General features: G+C 37.6%; 1 protein-coding gene across 1 annotated transcript in view; it reads left to right on the forward strand.

Annotated features, from left to right (window-relative positions):
• HNRNPR (heterogeneous nuclear ribonucleoprotein R) overlaps positions 1 to 17,193 on the forward strand; it is a 19,179-nt gene extending 1,986 nt beyond the window's left edge. The window contains exons 2-10 of the mRNA XM_008631601.2: positions 484 to 602; positions 1,026 to 1,133; positions 1,682 to 1,795; positions 9,673 to 9,849; positions 11,776 to 11,911; positions 13,004 to 13,209; positions 13,913 to 14,062; positions 16,142 to 16,263; positions 16,456 to 17,193. Coding sequence (XP_008629823.1) covers positions 484 to 602; positions 1,026 to 1,133; positions 1,682 to 1,795; positions 9,673 to 9,849; positions 11,776 to 11,911; positions 13,004 to 13,209; positions 13,913 to 14,062; positions 16,142 to 16,263; positions 16,456 to 17,068 — 1,745 coding nt within the window. The 3' untranslated portion in view covers positions 17,069 to 17,193. The remainder of the gene's footprint in view (positions 1 to 483; positions 603 to 1,025; positions 1,134 to 1,681; positions 1,796 to 9,672; positions 9,850 to 11,775; positions 11,912 to 13,003; positions 13,210 to 13,912; positions 14,063 to 16,141; positions 16,264 to 16,455) is intronic.
• Positions 17,194 to 20,777: the final 3,584 nt, after the last annotated feature.

A 20,777-nucleotide genomic window follows, 5' to 3' on the forward strand; every position in this document is an offset into this window, starting at 1 on the left:
GGTAGAGCTTCCTAGGTGTTTGATCATCAGTTAGGTAGCTCCTTTTTCCCATGCAATAGGATACCTGTAATGTTCACCTGTCAGTTTACTCTAGAACAGCTCAACTCAAGTAAAGGAAGTGTGGAACTTAAAATGAGGGATAAACAAACAAAATTCAAATTATTAAAAGTGAGCCAGAGTTCATTGTTTCAGACCCTGGTGTGTAATACTGCTTTTATGCAGCAGATTGCATTCCTGAACGCTAGAAAATTGTTACACATGGGCTATAATCTTGCACATCAGTTAGTGTTTAGGTATATACATTTTAATTTAACTTTTTCATTGTACTCATATTCTTTCATATACTTGTGTAGGAATATATAATTAAATGTATAATTCTGTTGCTATGGAATGTAACTTTTTGACTTTAAAAGCAAACTGCATAGTTCTTAGTTTGTATGAAATTCAATAGAAATCTGTAACTTCTTTATCTTTAACTTTTAGGGTTGGTAGCTTATGTCGATCTTGATGAAAGAGCAATTGATGCTCTTAGGGAATTTAATGAAGAAGGAGCCCTCTCTGTATTACAGCAGTTTAAAGAAAGTGACCTGTCGCATGTACAGGTAAGGTGAGAGCTCCAGGAGCGTGAGCACATAAGTATAAATAGTGTTCTGGCACTACTGGCAGGAGAGTTGTTACTTAGAAATTCATTGATGTTGCTGTATTCTTGTATTTCAAACCCAAATAACAAGTCTTTTAAAAATTTCCTTAAATATGTAGGTATTTGAGCACAAAGCAAAAGCTCCCAGATAATAAAAATGCGTGCAATTGAGAAAATAGGTTAAAATGCTGTTTGGAATCTGATGACTTTCTCAATCTGACAAGTTTGTTCAATTAATTATTGTATTTTCCTGAAGGATTCTTTTGACATTTGATTTATTGCATTGACTTGAAGTAGTGACTTCGTGGTATGAAGTGTAAGATTCAGTGGGTTCCCAGGGTTTGTCATATACACAATTGAATTATTTTGTAAATTGTATCTACAGAACAAAAGTGCATTTTTATGTGGAGTTATGAAGACCTACAGGCAAAGAGAGAAACAAGGCAGCAAAGTACAGGAATCAACGAAGGGACCAGATGAAGCAAAGATTAAGGTAACACTGGTTTTTCTGTACTAGCTGATATATTACTTGTACATAGACTGAATATGAACTTAAAAAGTATCAATATCCCCTGGATAAGTATATTCACACTTGGCTTTAAAGAAATGTATGCATGATAGAGATTCTAAAGACAAGGGTTGTTAGGAATGCAGCTCTTTCTGATCACACAGTTGCCAAAATTTAAGCTCTATAAAAACATTGGTATCTGTTTAAGAATTGTCTTAGTGGTCCGGTGTTCTGGACTTCTTCTGGACATACAGAATGGAAAATAAGGGAAAAGACAAACAAGTTCTTTCCAGTGACCTTGTAATATAAAACAAATATTGCTGTTTATGATAGCTTTTTAAACCCACAAAACAGTAGGGGTTTTTGTAGATTCTGTCTCTTCATATACACCTTATCAAGTATGGCAAGGAGCAGATAAAAAAATGCTTATCTTGGAATGCTTTTTTTGTTCTGTATATTTTAACCCACTGCCCTCTCCCTTGCAAGTAGTCTGACGTTTTGGTTTTTGGTTTTTTGTTTTTTTTTTTTTTCAGGCTTTGCTAGAGCGGACTGGTTACACTTTGGATGTAACTACAGGACAGAGGAAATATGGGGGTCCTCCTCCAGATACTGTATATTCTGGTGTTCAGCCTGGCATTGGAACTGAGGTTGGTATATGCAGACTAAGCTGATAATTGCTTTGTATGCTTATGCAAACTCATAAATAAGAAATACTTGAAAATAAACTATATTACAAATTTAATGTGTTGTAGAGGAAAATATTCTTCTATGTGTGTTTTAATCAGTCTTTCTTACTCCTCAGTATTCTGCAAAAGACAGGAAGATAGGTTAAAGTGGAGAAAAAAGAGGTGGAATATACTAAGAAAGGCTGTGCAAAGTTTCTTAAAATTAAATCATCAGACTTCATGGTTCACCCTAAAATTTATAGTCCATCGCTTGAAAAGTGACCATGGATGCATGAGTAGGTAAACATGTTACTTTGAGGAATTTGACTATTTGCAAGAAATGAAATTTAAGCAACACTAGCTTTGTTTCATATAATGTGCTAAAAATACAAAAGACTTGGGTGTTGTATAAAGGTACTCACATAAAAGTTTTGAAGAGGACAGCTGAGATTGGTAGTAATTAAGGTTTTGTTTATTTGCTTTTGTTTCAATCTATATGAAAAAATCCTTGATGATTGCATGGACCGATAATGAAACTATCACAACTACTACACTGAAAAGAGGCCATGTAGCTTCAGATTTTTGTTGGGTTTTTTTTTTTTTTTTTCATTTCTGCATTTAGAAAGGTGACTTAGAGGTTGTTTACCAACTTAGTGGTGTTGCCGGGGTGATTATGTGATGTATAAAGTGTTACTTAGTTGCACCATGTCTCACTGACTTAAGGAAGCATCTCTTTACTTGAGAGGGTGGTCAGACATTGAACAGGCTTCCTAGAGAGCTGGTGGGTGCCCCAGGTCTGTCAGGGTTTAGGAGCATTTGGACAGTACGTTTAATAACATGATTTAGCTTTTGGTCAGCCCTGAAGTGGACAGGCCGTTGGACTGGCTGATCACTGTAGGTCCCTTCCTACAGTGACCTACTCTCATGACTGAAAGTCTTTGACTACTGCTCTTAAGTATATTGTCCAGTGATGGTTTGTCTCTTTAGGAATTCACCGGAAAGCCATAAATTTAGCTGCACTTTCATACGATGAAGAATATGTTTTTATATTTTTAAGTTTCCTGAAGCTAGAACAAGCAACTTGTGGAAACTCCCTTAATAGAAGTACTTCTGCCTTGAATCAGCATTAGAAGCTATAGCAGACTCTAGCCAGCTAGTTCTAGAAATGATATTTCTACCAAATGAATGTATTGCTGGCATTTTGTTGGATTTAAGGACTGATTACTGACTTAGACAGGCTGTTTGGTTTGACAGCCTGAGATGCTGAACATGTTGCTGAAACTGGTGTATGCTCTATGAAATGTAGACTTTAGCTCCTGCTGTTGAGCTCTGAGGCATAGCGATAATTTTAAACAGGATCCTAAGATTTTGTGTTAGGTAGAGCGTGTTTGCACGTAAGTGATGAGATCATTGTGGGCACAGTGAGGTGGGTGGGGTTTTGTTTTTTGTTTCCTCTTTTTTTTTCTTAAGCTTTTGAAGACCACTTCTCGTTCGTTTCCAACACTTCCAGTTACATAGTGGTGTATATGCCCCTTTTCCAGTGTTATGGATAAAACAAATTTTTAAAAGTATTCCTTTGGATTGGGACAGTGCAATCTTTGTATCTGAAACTTATTTAAATAATACTGAAGTGCTTGTAGCTTGTGTCAGCTCAGATATGTTGATGCAGAGCTGTCAGTCATGTGACAGTAATGGCAAACATTCGGTTCTTGAGAATACCCAATTACTGTTACTGATTTGAAGATGCATACTAGGTAGACTTCTTTCCCTGTAAGGTGCATCAGGTGTTTCTACTGTAAGTATTTGTACACCAACTAATTTTTAAAACATAAAGTGGAATTCATTGCATGTTAATTGTAGCTGTAGGTCTCAGGATGTAGGTGAACATCTTGAAAGCTAAAGCTACATTGTGCAATAAAGCTGAAGTATTAATAAATTGTGTTCTCGGTGGTCAGCATGTTGAGCATTAACAGACTGGCACAGTGAACACTTGGCTGAAAGGATTAGGTGGATGAAGCAGTCCCATGTATTTTTTTAAAGTGGATGAGCCTTAAGAGCAGTGGGACTTTTTTGGAATGTGATTCTGTAATAAAAACAAAGTTACAGCTGTGCAGAAGGTTTTAAAGAAGAAAATAATGGCAATAGGATTTGTTATATAATATTGAGTATTCCTTTTGCAGAAGGACTTGTTGCTTCACTGTAAGGCATTTTGCTTATAGTGAGGTCCTGTGATGTCAATACTTACTTTCTGGGGTGTTTATTTACTTTTTGGGGTGTTTATTGATGAGAATAAAAGCAGTTGTTTGGGTGTTTCCTTCTTTCATTACACTCGGTCATTTGCATCTGTACACACTGAGAACTGCTTATCCTGAGAGGCTTGTGCAGTGCTCCTTTGTTCTGCTTAAAGTTTCTCTGCTTTTTCTTACCTCATGTTAAACCTGCTGTTCTTTTTAAAGTTAAAAGATAGTTGGAAGAGTTTCAAAGACTTTTTAAAAAAATTTTTTTTTTCCTTCCAAAGGACCAAGTCTAGGCTGTAGGCATATTTGGAAATTGAAGATTATGATTGAACCTGTGCATCTTCCTAGCAAGCTGTGAGCAAACTTAGGTTTGGTTATGAAAATGCTTGAACTGTGTATTTCTTCATTTACCTATTCTTCAAGGTTTTAGTCCCTAGCAGATTGTTTTGTAATACATGCTCAACACTTTGAATACTCTGTCACACTGCTGCATGTCTGATAGAGGAGTTCTTTTGGAGATTTTTCTATAAACCACCAGACTAGGTTTGAGAAAACAGTCAATCTCCTTACTGTCTTTCAGTTTATAGATAAGTTTTGCATTCTTTGAGATGCTGAAGCTCTTGGGTTTATTGTCTAGAAGATGGTTAGAGGCATCACAGTAAGGATGGTTTCTAAAGGGAATGTTCATGTTCCATGAAGGAAAATTAATTTAGTGGTGGTGGTAAATAATTAGAATGAATCCTTGAACTGAAAGGTAATAACTGATGCGTGTACCTTCTCAAGCTCTCCTTAGGTCTGTGTGCTCTATGGTAACTAAGGTTTGTCATAGTCATGGTTTAACCCCAGCTGGCAACCAAGCATCACACAGCTGCTTGCTCACTCCCCCTCAACCCTGTGGGATGGGGAGAAGAATCAGAAAAAGAAAAAAGTAGAAGTCATGAGTTGAGATAATAACAGTTAATAGTCAAAACAAAGTAAAATATAATAGTAATAAAGGAAAAGAGAGAGAAGAAAACCCAAGAAAAACAAGTGATTCACAGCACAGTTGCTCACTATCTGCTGACTGATGCCCAGGCTGTCCCTGAGCTGCAAGTGGCCCCCACTTCTGAGTAGCTCCCCCAATTTCCGTATGGGGCATGATCTGTGGTGTGGAATATCCCTCTGGCCAGTTTGAGTCAGCTGTCCCACCATGTTTCCTCCCAGCTTTTTGTGCACTTCCTCACTGGCAGAGCATGAGACCCCAGAAAAGTCCTTGACTTAGGGTACACACTACTCAGCGACAATCAAAACATCAGCACGTCATCAGCATTATTGTCCTACTGACTCTAAAACACAGCCCTGTACTAGCTACTGAGGAAAAATTACCTCTATTTCAGCCAAAATCAGAACAATCATTTCACTAAAGTGTATATGCGAGCAATGCTGAAAAAAGAATTCTTTTGTATTCTTAAATTTTTTATACAAAACTATGTAAAGTAGTCTTACTGTGGTTTAAATAAATCAGTTCTTCAGCAGCATTGGAGGATGCATAGATAACATCTACAGAACCATTTCAGTAACTTTTGAAATTAAGTGCAGTCATAATAAAAGACAGTGTTACAAGTGCTTCATTAAATTCAGTGACAGCAAGGAGGACTTTAAGTGTATAAGGAAAAAAGGAAATTTGGTTGTAAGTGTACTACTAGTCAGGTATGATGAAGTTTCCATGCAAGCAAGACAAGCATTCTGTGTTTCACTTGAATAATACCAAGTGGTAAACGCTGTCTGTTTATGGGGAATATTTAATTATTTAATGAGGTTGAGCTATATGTGCAAAGCAGTTTGAAATACAGTATTTTTCACTCCTGATCTTCAGTCTACCAACTGAGGAGCTTTTAGTTGTTAAATTCAGGAAAATCGAAGGATCCTTATTTCACAGAATCACTGAATAATTAAGGTTGGAAAAGACCTCTGAGATCAAGTCTAATCTGTGACTGAACACCACCTTGTCAACTAGACCATGGGACTGAATGCCATGTCTAGTCTTTCCTTAAACACCTCCAGGGATGGTGACTCCAGCACCTCCCTGGGCAGCTTGTTCCAATGTATATTCACCCCTTCTGTGAAAAAATTCTTCCTAGTGTCCAGCCAAACTGCCGTGATTTATATTTATGTCTATATGTGTGTATATAAATGTATATGTGTGTGTGTATATATGTATACATGAAATTTTTGTCTTTTTCATTTAGAGGAGGGAAGCTCCCTCCCCCCCCAACATACATATGGCCTGTCCAGACTAGTTACACCAGAAATGAGGGAGGTGACCAATGTGGTACTTGATTTCCCTCCTTCACCTTTTGGTGTAAGCAAATATAATACTGTTTAAGACCTGATTTGAAGAACAGGAGGCTTCAGTGGTAACTGAAATGCCAGCCCTTTACCCCACAACAATAGGAACAGGGGAAAGTACTTGTCAAAATTATCACAGTGCAGCTAACATGAAAACATGTTTAGTACATGCAGCTAACAGTCATCTGTCGTGAGTGATGGGTTGGTTTCAGTTTTATTGAGGGGTATCCAGATAAAGTATGTTCTACTCCTAAAGTTTTGAGAGACTTCTGTTTCAGTATTTTTCAGTGATGTGAACTAAAATTTTGAAAATTCTGTAAATAGATTATTTGCCCATAATTGCTAAGATGATGTTTAAGCTTAGCTATCTGTGTAAGAGTGTAGACTATACAAAATGGAGGAGTTCCCACATGTCCTTTTCAGAGCTGAGATTTACAGGGTAAGTATGTGGTAAACATCTTTGAATGTCATTATCAAGTCCAGAATTTTAGCTCTGTGAACAATAAGTTGGTATTATGTTTGCTCTCTGTGGATGCAGAGTCAGAATTTGTAACAAAAAATCAAGTAAGGGTCGTAAGGCTAACCTGCAGTCTGGAAAATGTTACTAGAAGTGATGGGGCGATTTAAACTGCTTTATCCACAATAAACGGAATGGGAAGAATTTGGTACTCTGAGAACTAACGTAGAAGCAGTGGTATACTAAATTCAGGAGTTGAAGTGGACCAAGCTGATTTTAGTAAACAAATGGAATGTCGCTTCTGTACTGCAGGAATGGGAGGTTCAAAGGTTTGTGCACTGTGCTAGGATTTTGTCCACTTCTGTTATTTTTCTTTTAAAGGAAGACTTGTAGATTTGGATAAGATGAAGCAGTTGTGCAGCCTATGTTAAATAGCAGTTAAATCTGATATTTAGGAAAAATTGACTGCAAAGTATATGAAGAGGACTGTTGAAAGAATTTGTTGAACGCTGCAGTACACTTCCGTTAGCTTGCATTGACAACAGCAGAGGCTCAGTTGTTGAAATAACTGAAGGACACATCATCTGGAGTGCAGTAGTGGATTGCGCCCCTCAGTAATGCTTTGTAAAATTGTTCAGGAAACTGAAATTAATTACAAAAAGCCTTAACTAAGAAAACTTCAGTCTTCTAAAATGGTAATAAAGAAGAAGTAAAATGGAGTACTTTGTACAAGTCCTTTAGGAAGCAAAACTGGAAAAAGTCAGTCTAATGGTCAGTGATTACAAGAAGAACCCAGAAAAAATGCAATTGCATCCTTCTGAGGCAAGATCTCTTTTATTGTTTCGTTAATAATGCCTGTTTCCAGAGTTTTTCCACAGTACTCATGTAGAAGTGGAAAATGAAACAAGACATCTGATACTGCGTTCTTTGGTATTTCAGAACTTTAATCAAGCTATCAACGTATCTAAAAAAAAAAACCTATTGCAGATGTTTCTTCTGGCCCATGGAAGATGTTCACCTAGTGTTTAGTATTGTTCTTGTAGTTCTTGTACATACTAAGTATACAGGCTCAAAGCAAATTCCCCTACATGTGAATTTCTCCCACAGTTACCTAGTTCTTACTTTATAAATGGAAGTTACTATAGGATGTAGGTCAGATGTGAATATCTTCCAAGTTAAATCCTTAATTCTGTTTCTCATACTAGCTTCTAGAGTGTATTTCCTGAACTGAACTGTAGTCACAGTCTTGTGAAATTGCCAGGTCTAAAAGTTTGTAGAGAGTGAGCCAAAGAGGCTGCAGAGAAAGTAGAACACAGAAGCTTTCAGGATGGTAATTTTTTGGTAACTTGCTGACAAAATGGACTTTGTATTTGGATTAAGATTTTTTTCTTTTCCTTAAATGTTCTGGTTTGGTGAGTCACCTTTGGTTTGTGCTGGAAACAGCTGCATCTGAATCAAAGAATTTAATGTGGACTTTTTAAAACCAGTTGGAGTTTGTAGCAAGTTCAGTTGACAGTTTCACTGACTTAGGAGCAAGTTGTAGTTCTTGTGTGTTTCCCTGATGGTATCAGGTTTTGTCTTTAAAAGCTGCAAATGAGTTAGAATTAAGTGTTCTAGAAGTAATGACAATGTAAGTACCTATCTAGAGGAATACCTTAAGCTTTCTAGGGAGATAGCGGGGAAAATCTTTTGGCTCTGCCATTAAACTTTCAGTTAGTGTGATAAAATCAGTTCCTTTCTTTTCTCCCCAATAAGTAATGTTCAGTCAACAGTCACAGTTAACTGAGAGGCTAAGCTTTTTAGAAATGTTCTGGAAACTGAATTTCAGGAATATCTGCATAACATGAAACATCCAGAAGTTCTACCTTGTTCCGTGTTTTTCAGATTAGTCATATTCTCCTCATGGGTTTGTTATATTGGTGCCTACATGGGCATGCTGAATGTCCTTAGTTCTGAAATTCTGGTATGCCTTCAGTGCGAGATGCAATTATGGCAAGGCGTTACTGAGAAAGAAAGCGTTGACTTATGGCTTTTTTTACTACAAAAAATGTTTGAAGTTAAAATAAATGTATTTTGATTTTAATGGGTGTTTGGAATGTTTTGTTTGTATTAACATGGAAGAGGTTTTGAGAATTCAGAGGAGAGCTACAGTGATTAAACAACTGGGGGGGAATCTTTCTAGTGAGACCTCAGCTAAAGAGATTAACTCCTTAACAAAAATTATCCCAAGTTAATTGTAAGGAACAAAACCACAAGAACTCACAGGTTTGCTTAAATAAATACTAAACATTCAGTTGGTGGAAGCTGCAACAAATACATATGAGAAACAAGACTACAGTATATATTAAAAGTGGAAAATGTACATCAAGCAATTAAAAGGAAATTATTATTATTAAATTATTTTTCCATCTCTGTAGCTTTCTAAGGAGGATTAATTTACAGAGTGAATTGAAAATACTGCAACAGCAAGGAAGTGCTTGGCCTGCTTTAACATATGATACCCAACTAGATAGTCTGTAAGGTCTTAGTGTTTAACTGCCAAAATTTAAACCAGGTAAGAACCATTTATCTCTTCAGCAGGGGAAATTCACAACCTCTTCAATATAAATAACAAACCCAGGTTTTCTGTGTGTAAAGCCTTGTACAAACGGCAGGAGGGTTAGAAGACTTGGGACATACAATAACATTGGCTGCTGTGAAGGCTGCAGTGATGAGTGCAATGTTTCTGCTCTGCTGGTTTATCTGCATTGTTCTTCCTTTCCTAGGAATTTTCAAGCATTAAAAAGAAGCTTGTATTTCTGAAAAAGCTTTATTTCAGGTGTCCTCTTCCTTTTTAGGTTTTTGTTGGTAAAATTCCCCGAGACCTTTATGAAGATGAATTGGTACCACTCTTTGAGAAAGCTGGTCCAATTTGGGATCTGCGTCTCATGATGGATCCTCTTTCTGGTCAAAACAGAGGTTACGCTTTCATTACCTTTTGTAGTAAAGATGCAGCACAAGAAGCAGTCAAACTGGTGAGTTAACTTACTTCCAGACAGGTCAAGATGAAGTAAACAGCCAGGATGTTGGTAATTTCTTAAATAATGAAGTCTTTAAAGCATCTATTGACAGGCTCAAAATTTTACTTTCTTAAAAATTGCCTCCTGATTTCATCTAGTAAGTACAGATACTTACCTTAGAAGACTTTTATCTGCTGTACCTTACTGCAGCCTGTCAGAGTACTTAGGTGATTGTTAGGAGCCTACTTGATTCCAGCTGGAAAATACATTTTTTAAGCTTCAGTGTGTTTTAAGTTTCATCACCCTTTCTGCTCTGAAGAGCTAATTGGAGATGCCTTGTTTAGCTGCTGCTGCCATGGAGGAGGTCTCTGAATTAGTTCCTTTGGTTGTTTACAGTGGCCTTTTGTTCTTTCCAGTGGCAGTCATGCAGTCTGCTCACTGCTTGAAAGCTGACATGCATGCACCTAGGCAGTTTGGGAAGGGACGCGGAGCAATCCTTAGAGGGTTAAAGGGAGAGACAGCAGTCTGATAGTGGCCTTGCCTCTCCCTGAGAGGAAGATGTAGAATTGGGTAGATCAGGGTGTTATCTCCAAAGATTTTGGATGTGGCTGTGAAATACTGTGTGTACTTTGAACCAAAACAGGTGAAATGTCTAATCTCACTTGCCTTAGTGGAATTCAGCTGATCCTGAATGAGGGATGAGGAAGAGGGGTAAAATCTGAACACCTTAGTTAAGTTGGTGGGGGCAGGGAAACCTGAAACCTGGAAAAACTTAAAAGCGGTTAAAACCATGTGAGCCTTCTCCTTGTGTTTGCAGGGCACCAGTGGGAATGGGATTAATTGTAAGCAAAATGGCTTTGCATAAGATACAATGTGAAAAGCAGATTAAGGTTAATAAGTTCATGGCACCAGAACAAAAAGTTTTACTGTGTTAGGAATCACTTTAGTATGTGAAGCAAAATTCTGAAATGCTTTTGTCTTCCTTGAGGTGATCTTGTTTGATAGTCTGTGGTACCTTAACATTTTTCTAGTTCTTCTGGAATATGAAGAGTATTCCTGAAGGTATTGCTGTCATTTGTAGGGCTATGTCTCAGCTAGGGTTAGAATGGCTAAAAACCTGCTTTTAAAGAATTGCATGAGATTTTCAGAAGCTGGCTGATGATGAAACATCCATTCTCTTCTGCTGTGTTTGAAAATTCTGACAAAAAATCCCCCAAAACTGTCTATCTTGAATTTTTTTTTTTAAAGGCTGAATTCTTGTACCTTTAAAGACCTATTGGGAGTCTTGGTGTTCAGAGTAATCCAACTGTGGGTGCAGGCATGAAGCAGTGGGCTAAATTTTTTTTTTAATGGAAGTTTTAAATCTTGACAGTAAAATTTTTTAATCTTATCATGTACAAAGTCACAAACATGCCTGCTGTTGGGGATGGGGTAGAAGCCAGGTCACAGACTGATTTAGACTGTTGATTGTCTCGGCAAACCTTCTCAGTGTTCAAAGCTGTCCAAGGAAAGAGGAAGAACTCACAGTATCTTTAATGCCATGTATTTGCTTACTGATAACAGCTGCAGCAGTTGACTGACAGCAGAGGAACCAGTAACCAGTTGCTAGAAAGATCTTTCAAGTCTGAGATAAACAGTAGGTGAATAAATTTATGCCATGCAATTTGTGTACGTCCCATGTTGTTCCTTTTACTGCAGTTTTTTTGTAGCTTTCCATTCAACAGGACTTCTGAAGTTTGTGGAAATCCTAAGCTTGGCACTGTTCTTCCAAGTGAATGCCAACACAAAAACAGCTGTTCTAGGAATTCTCTTGCAATGCCAATTAAACGTGCTATGTATAAAAGTAGTACATGATGAAGAAAATACCTGATTTTATGATTTGGGGATTTTTTTTTTGCATAGTATTGTGCATAAAGCAAATCAATGGCTTTGTTTTTTCAGTGTGACAACTATGAAATCCGTCCTGGAAAGCACCTTGGAGTATGCATCTCCGTGGCAAACAACAGGTTATTTGTTGGGTCAATTCCAAAGAACAAAACTAAGGAAAACATATTGGAAGAGTTTGGTAAAGTCACAGGTAAGACTTAATGAGTCCCAGAATACCATTCAGTCTCTGTTTTGTGGGTCTAGTTGTTTGATGGATGTGTTCAGGTATCATTTAAACTATTTTCAAGTTGTATTCCAAATTTGATTTTGTTAGAAATTTTACATATGTATTATATCTTAAGGTGGACTCTAAAGGGACTTGTGTTTGTTTTAGTGATTGTTAAATGAATGATGATGTAACTTTACAATTAGAGATGGAAACAGCTCAAAGGGACTCAGAAAAAACAGCACAAATGAACTCAGAGAAAAACAATAGGTCCCAATTCTGTTACCTGATCTAGCTTTCTGTTGAAGGCTCTGTGTTTGTTACTGGATCTACAGGACGTTCTGCTGTCAACATGAAGTTTTTTGGGGAGCCTGAAACAAATGTATTCCTGAGCAGTGAAGGGGAGGAGGGAATACTGAATTGGTTTAGAGGGAATATTATTACAGCAATAGTTAATGACAGACTAATTTTTGTCCCAGTTTTTCAGCATTCTCCAGTATGTGCAGCAAGTAGGAAGAAGAGAAGTCAGCTCATCACTGAAAGGGCGCTTCTGCCTTAGATAAGAGATTGAGTCACTTGCTCTTGTTCCTGTAGGAGAGCTTTAACCTCCTGCTTATTTTTTAGGGTTGCTATTTATAAGTACTTCAGGGAAGTGGTGAAAACAGAAGGTGAATATTCATTTAGTTCTCTCTCCTCTTTTTGGAGAGATGTGGAAGATGTTCCTTCTGGGTTCCCCAGGAGGCAGGGGAGAGGTCATGTGTTAATGCTGGCTGCCTTTCAAAGATGTAAAAATGATTTTAAAAGTATAGAAAACTTAAACAGTGTGAGTTGCTGAGGTTGATGTTTTACAGAGCCTAATTGTGAGGTAAGTTTGTTCTGGACAACTTCACTTGCTAGGTGACCTGTTTCTGCGTAAATTGGATGGATATCTGCTATTTGTTTTGCTTTTCTTGTGCTCCCACCCCCTTTCAGGTGTAAAATTCAAATTAATTACAAAACACAAGTGAAGGCATTTTAGAGTAGACTCTAGATTTTTCCTTTCCTTTTGAAGCTCAGTACTAAAGATCTGTTTTTCAGAGGGTTTGGTGGATGTAATTTTGTATCATCAACCTGATGATAAAAAGAAGAATCGAGGATTCTGCTTCTTGGAATATGAGGATCACAAGTCAGCAGCACAAGCTCGCCGACGCCTGATGAGTGGGAAAGTAAAAGTCTGGGGAAATGTTGTTACAGTGGAATGGGCTGATCCAGTAGAGGAACCTGATCCAGAAGTCATGGCAAAGGTTAGTAAAGACTTTGCTGGATGCTCTTGTGCTTTGTGAGGAGTTTCTTTATGCCATAGTGACAAAGATTTGTTCCAGCTGAGCAAGGCTAGTTTTGAGGCACAAAAATCTATTAGAGGGCATTTTCACAGTAAGCTATGCAAATGGTATGGTCCAAGCACTGCAGATGAGTTGCTGTTGGAAGACGTTGGAAACGTGCTGTTACTAACCACTGTTAACATATAAACTAGTAGTATGCAGGGTTATCCTGCTGGATTGACACGTCAAGCTGTGCATTTTCTGCTTTAGCTATAATCAGTACCAGGTAGGTATTGTGTAAAACTATTTTCCAGAGTGAGATGAAGGTGAAGTTCAGCATGGGGAATGATGTGCACTTTATCCCAGTGATTTGGGGTAACTCTTTGCTGTCCTTGAGGTCTGTTACTAAAATTTTGCTGGGATTTGTAGCATCCCAGAAGCAGGAAATCAAAGTTGGATATTCTGGTTATGGAAGGGAACTGTGGAAGGAGAGAAGTTGTAGAAACTTCACACAGGTAACTACAAGGCACTTTTTTAAAAAAAAAACCAAAACAACGATACAGAATTAGTAAAGTTACCCAAATTTCTTAATGCAGCAAAAAAGGAAGTAATATCTTACTAGTTGGTAGTTTTCTTTGAGGTTTGACTTTTAAATATTACAGCTTTGTTCTCATTTTTTCACCAGGTAAAAGTTTTATTTGTAAGAAACTTGGCCACTACTGTGACAGAAGAAATTCTAGAGAAATCCTTTTCTGAATTTGGAAAGCTGGAAAGAGTAAAGAAGTTGAAGGATTATGCTTTTGTTCATTTTGAGGACAGAGGTGCAGCAGTGAAGGTAAGTTAACTATCCTTTCCTAGCTAAGTTGATGAGAGTACTTTATTTTGTATGAATGGTTTTAAGAAATTTATTTATAGTAAATACCTCCATAAGACAAACTGTAGAGCCCATTTAATAAGATTCCCATTGTGAGAATTTTAACGCTAATAATTTTGTTCCTATGATTTCAGTAGCTAGGAGGATGTGAAACTTGAAAGGACAAAACTGTAGCAAGTTAACAAGTAGACTGGAAAAGAGGTGTAGAGCAATGCAGGAGAGTCTAGAGAAGAGGAAAAAAAAAAAGATCAACCTAGACAATTTTTCTGAGGAAACACTGGCAGAAGGTATCAGTTGTCTCTCAAAGACCCCTATTTAAAGGCCGTGTGTAGTTTTGGAGTGACAAAAGAATCAAATAGAAAGTGGGAGGTAATTAAAAAATGCTTTGTGAAGGAGAGGAGAATGGTGTTGGCAACCCCTAATGCATTACCTGTTCTTAACTACGTATACTTAAGGTTTCTTCTCAATGACTCCTTAAATAGTGAAGATCATTATTGTAAGCTTCAAAGTTCTCTTTGTGTCCATGAGCTGTTGAGAAGGTCATTAATATCTGCTGTCTGTGCTTCAGTGTATTGAATTCTGTAAAAATTACTCCTTCTGTTTTTTAAATCCATGATTCATGGGGGGAAGAAGGAGAGTAGGAAACGTTCTTGCATTTGGGAGTCTTGAAGCAGATATATTGTATGTGGTGTATGTGGCTACATGGACAGTTCAAAGGCTCTGTACTCAATCTTATTAATGATTTTATAGCCATTTAATTTCTTAGGATTTTATTATGCATGAGATTAGGTTTTAGAATACTCTTGAGTATGCCTTTAGGATGAGTGTCACTCATATTTACCGAGGTTGGTTTGGATAAGTTTAGACCATGTCCGAGGGAGGACAAATTGTTGAAACAAAGGGTAAGTCAGCAACACCTCTGGACGTGGTTTTCTGTAGTATGTCTGTAAACACTATCCATCCCTTTCCCAGTACAGCTACCTACTAAATGCTCTGTTAGCTTTCAGCAACTGGAAACTTGTAGCAGTTGAGAAAAAGACAGATCAGATGCATCACTAATGCTCATCTCAAGCTAGAAACTACCACATATAGCCCATGTGACTGCTTCATAGCCACTAAATTGGCTTATGAACTTTCTGAGATATTTTTATGTATGGGCGTGTTTTGGCTTTCAATGAGATTGTTACGGTATTTATGTGTGGAACGCATGAAACTGGCTCGTTGATTCTAGTGTCTACTGATTTTCATACCTTCTTGGAAATACATTGCCATAATTTCTAATGCTTTTGAGGCATGTAGCTGTACAGACACCTAATGTCTTCACTAATACAAATATTAATAATCAAAAATGTTTAATGCAAAGCAGGTAACTTCAAGTAAGGAATTGGGGGGTGTAGTCTTAATTGTACTCTTTGTCTATTTGTATTAAGTTCTCTTTGTGGGTGCTTTTGACAGCAAAAAATTGCACATTAATTTTCTGGAGGATTCGGGCCTTGCCTGATGAGATCACCAAGTTTTAGTAACCTTTTTTGGTTTTTTTCTCCTCAAGTATGTGTCCTCAGAACTACTTGATTTTCTCAGTCACTTGACTCACATTCAGCTACCTGGAAAACCCAAATGTAACAATTCTTTCTCTTGTGTGCACGTGTTCTACCAGGCTTGTAAGTGCAGTGAGTGCTTATGTCAGTATGAGTAGTGAGAACTTGCATATTTCTGAAAGGTTTCTAGGAGATACAGGAACACAAAAACTGATGGTGTTATGTCTGACTTTTTAAAAATAATGCTTGGTATGTTTTAATCCTCTTTTTTACCTTATGATATAAAGAACATATTTTTAAAAAAAATACTGCTTCCCTGTAACTGGTGAATAAAGTGGGACTTGAAAAAGTGATGTGTATCATTCTGTTTATGTAGCACAAAGCAAAGCACATCGCACAGCTCAGCCTGGAGCAGCCCAACCCTCTGGTTTCTTGCAGTAAGTTTTAGTTTCCTTTTGAATGGAAAAAAAATTTAGTTATTTTTCTTTTAATTTTTGTACAGGCTATGAATGAAATGAATGGGAAAGAGATAGAAGGGGAAGAAATTGAAATAGTGTTAGCAAAGCCACCGGATAAGAAAAGGAAAGAACGTCAGGCTGCCAGACAGGCCTCTCGGAGCACTGCGTGAGTGTCACCCTTGCACTGTGGTAATGCTGCAGAGTGAAGTTGTGCTGTGAAACGGGCTGGTTTAGAAGAACCTGAATGACTTGACTTAACTTTTCTATGTGTTGTGCATTGTTAATCAAAGGGCAAATGTATACTTTATTTTGGGTTGCTTTTGGAGATAAATAATTCTGTGTTTCTTTTTCTTACTAGGTATGAAGACTATTATTACTACCCTCCACCTCGCATGCCACCTCCTATTAGAGGCCGAGGCCGTGGAGGGAGAGGTGGATATGGCTATCCCCCAGATTACTATGGCTATGAAGATTATTACGATGATTACTATGGTTATGACTATCATGACTACCGTGGTGGCTATGAAGATCCCTATTACGGCTATGATGATGGCTATGCTATAAGAGGAAGAGGAGGAGGAGGAAGGGGTGGGAGAGGTGCCCCGCCGCCACCTAGGGGGCGGGGAGCACCACCACCAAGAGGTAGAGCTGGCTACTCACAGAGGGGGGCACCCATGGGACCGCCGAGAGGAGCCAGGGGGGGGAGAGGGGGCCCTGCGCAGCAGCAGAGAGGACGCGGTGCTCGTGGAGCCAGGGGCAACCGTGGGGGCAACGTAGGAGGCAAGAGAAAGGCAGATGGGTACAACCAACCTGATTCCAAGCGCCGTCAGACCAACAACCAGCAGAATTGGGGCTCCCAACCCATCGCTCAGCAGCCGCTCCAGCAAGGTGGTGACTATGCCGGTAACTATGGTTACAATAATGACAACCAGGAATTTTATCAGGATACTTATGGGCAACAGTGGAAGTAGACAAGTGAGGAGGGATTGAGAATATTGGAAACATAGAATTGGCTATAGCTCTACATCTTTCAAAAAAAAAAATTGGCTTAATGTTTCATCCTTCAGTAGCGATTGGCTGCCATTTGTATTGGGCTGAAGAATCACTCTATTGTGTATATACTCGAGTCTCTTAGTTTTCTTTTTTCATAAATGCACTTGGACATTACTGGGCTTGCAGAATTCCTGAACTCCATATGGGGTTTCAGTGCTTTTATCATTTTAGGCTTCATTTTAGCGCTTTGATTTTGTGGATGGTTTTTTTTTTTTTTTTTTTTTTTTTTTTTTTTTTTTTTTTTTTTTGGATTTGGGATAGACTACATAGGAGTATGCTGTACATAAAAGTAAAAGCTAGTGCTTTGTCTTAGTAGTTTTAAGAAATTACAACAAATTAAGTTTTCTTGTATTGAAAATAACATGATTGTATGTTTTGCATTCCTAGAAGTAGGTTAACTGTGTTTTTAAATTGTTATAACTTCACACCTTTTTGAAAATCTGCCCTACAAAATTTGTTTGGCTTAAAACGTCAAAGCCGTGGCAATTTGTTCCTTGATGTGATTGTATTTCCAATTTCTTGTTCATGTAAGATTTCAATAAAACCTAAAAATCTATTCAAAACATTACCTATTTCAAATTCAATTGTGTCCTAAAACATTATTTCATTGGTAATTCTTGTGAAAAATACTGTTTTCAAAGTATAACTGCCTATGTGAGTGATCAAATTTATGCAAAATTTCCTGTGCTTTCCAACATGTAGCACTGTGGACATCAGACTGAAAACTAGGAGAAATTACAGACAGCCCAAAAGACACTCACTGTTTAATTGCTGTTCAATAATTTATCAGCATCTAATTTTGAAACTTTTTTTTCCCTATTTAAAAGTGTTGAATTGTATCCAAGCATTCACAGAGATCTAATCTAAATCTAGTCTTCTAATGTATTGTGGAGAAGGGAGCAGATCCTACAATGGTGTTAATTTTGTTCCTTTGATGATGTCCTGTGGAGTCCCTGTGGAGGCTGTTCTGGTAGGATCCAGCCTTACTGTATAATTGAGCGTACAAACACACAGGGAAATTATTTTGATCTCAAGCATCTTAGTCTAATCTAAAATAATATTTGACTAGGAATGAAAATTACAAATTGGGTGCTGTGGCACACTAAACTAACTTCTTGCTATGGATAACACAAACATACTCTCCAGATTCTGCTTATTTCTATCTTGACATTTTAATTTGATGTTCTGCCATGATGAACAATTTGCCTTAGAATTCTCCTGCCTTATAATAAAGGCTGTTAAAAAGTTTAAGACATTATCTTTTGAGGGCATTGCTAGCTACATTATATTATGTGTTGCTTTGACCCTTGTCTTGGGCATTCCCAGATGTCAATTTTAACTGGCAAATCATGACATTACTCTTATGTTGCATCTAAGCCATTCTGTACCCCAATGAAGAACATTTGCTTCTCAAGAAAAGAGAGAAACAAACAGATTTATACTTTCTCTAAAGAAAACTATTGCCGGACCTCTAAATGTCCAAATCCAATACATTGCTCGTACTTGATTTATAGCATTCCAAACAGACTATTGAGGAAGTTAAACTTCAGTGGTCATACTCCTCCCTTTGTCTTCTATTCCTGTCTGGTGTCTCAAGTGTGTTATGTCAGAATATACCCAGTAAGATGAGCCTCCCCACACTGCTATGGATTTGGAATGGGATTGCAGGGTTTGAGTTGTGACCTGAATCGAAGATGTCTGTCTGCTTCTCAGAAATGGGTTTGCCCGTGTCAGGCTCTTCCAATTAATAGAATTGGTCATAAGTAGATTAAAAGTGCTTTTTAAAAATCTGTATCTAGTATGTTGGGGTTTGGGGTTTTTTCCCCCACTTCATAAAGTTAATGGGGCCAAATAATGTCTTCTCTTTTTCTTACCTGAGCAGTGAACTCAGAGGGCTGTTGCCTGGGTATACACCTCAGGCTTTGGCTTGTGATAAGGATCTGGTTTGTAATTCTGTTTTAACACAGTTTAGCTGCCCTATCCGTATGACTTTCTGGTAGTTATACAGCTCTTGTAGTGCTGAGCAGAACCCTGTAGTCCCAATACGTATTGGCTTTTCAGTATTCATTGTAAAGGGGATCTAGTACAAGGAGCTTAATTGGAAACATGTTTCAAGTCCTCTCCATCTTGGAAGAAGGTAGTGTTCCCATATTGCACATGTTTAGCCTAAGAGAGGTGAGGTGCTAGTACGTACTGTGGGGGGAGTGGGGAGGAAGTGAAACACCTCAGTTATAGTGGTTACAGAACAGCTGAGAAACAAAAATGTTAAAATTGTCTTCCTCAAGAACTGTAAGGCTGCATCTTGTATTTACTTCTGCTCAAATCACTGTTTATACTAATAGTTTTATTAAATATGAGGAGTGAGCTATACATTTTTATAATTGAAAATTATAACAGTTAAACTCAGTAGAAGTTTATATTTATGAGATATACCAATTTCTTTTGATTGAGTTTATGGCTACTCAAATTCACCTTTTAAATTTGCAGCAGTACTTTAATCCTTAGATAAGGTGTGCTGCGGCTTACTCGAATAGTAGTGTGTGCTGCACTTGAAGAACTTAATGAAATGATGGAAAAAATAATTATCAAGCAAAGATACTGTAGTACAGTGGAAAACTACCATGCTTGACTCAAGGAAAGAATTTCCCAGCAGAATTTTGACATCTAGTTAAAAAATAAATTTAAATTTACTCTCGTGCATTTCTTTTGATTGTTTCTTCAGTAAAACTTAGCAGAGATCCTCTATAATATGTTGAAAATGAATTTCAACTTGCACACCAATATTCAGCTTTTATGAGTGTCCTGCTGGCATTGGAGGAGGAGCCATGAAATGGAGTTTTAATAATCATTTGATCACTCATTTACAGCAGTTGCTTAAATGTCTGTATTGATAAGGTGTTTGACTTAAGAAGTAAGTTACCAGATTCCTAGCAGTTTCAAAACTTGAGCAAAATACTTTTACAGCTACTGTGTTACATACTTAATTTCACTTTATTAACAAGTTCAGTTTACTAAACTCAACTTACAATTTTACTATTTAATTCAACATAGTTTGCAATTTTTAAAGTGTTAAAGGCTTAATTTTTTCTAGCAATTGTTTATTTTCAAGTGTCAGCTTCTGTAGTCTGATTATTAAAGAATGACAACTGCATTGCTTAAACCTTTCCAAAATAAACTCAAAGTAGAAGATCACCGCATGATTTTGGTGACTCTGTATAAAAACCTGACTACTTCTTGTCCCTTCTGTGTTTGGACATTAAGCCCATTTCTGTAATTTGAACTACACAGAAAAAAAATACAGAGGGCACTCTTATTATAAGGCTAGGAGAGAAGTAAATATGAAGTGCTGAGCAAAAAGTCTTACACCTCTCAAAACCATTTGGTACCAAGACCTATAGACCCTACTGAATGAATATATTTTCAGCAAGACTTAAGTGTTATCCAAAAATGCTGATGGCCCCTCCATAGAGCAGCAAGGACCTATCCTAGAAATCTGTCATCAGCAATCTTTGATCATGCATGACTTGAGGTGGAGTATGTGTGTGATTAAGGATTGCTTGTACGGTGGAAGTTGGTCAGTGGAATTCTGTCATTCACATGAACTACATGAGTAGCTCAGAGCCTTAT

Source organism: Corvus brachyrhynchos, unplaced genomic scaffold, assembly GCF_000691975.1.
Source record: "Corvus brachyrhynchos isolate BGI_N302 unplaced genomic scaffold, ASM69197v1 scaffold454, whole genome shotgun sequence".
NCBI classification, from domain to species: domain Eukaryota; kingdom Metazoa; phylum Chordata; class Aves; order Passeriformes; family Corvidae; genus Corvus; species Corvus brachyrhynchos.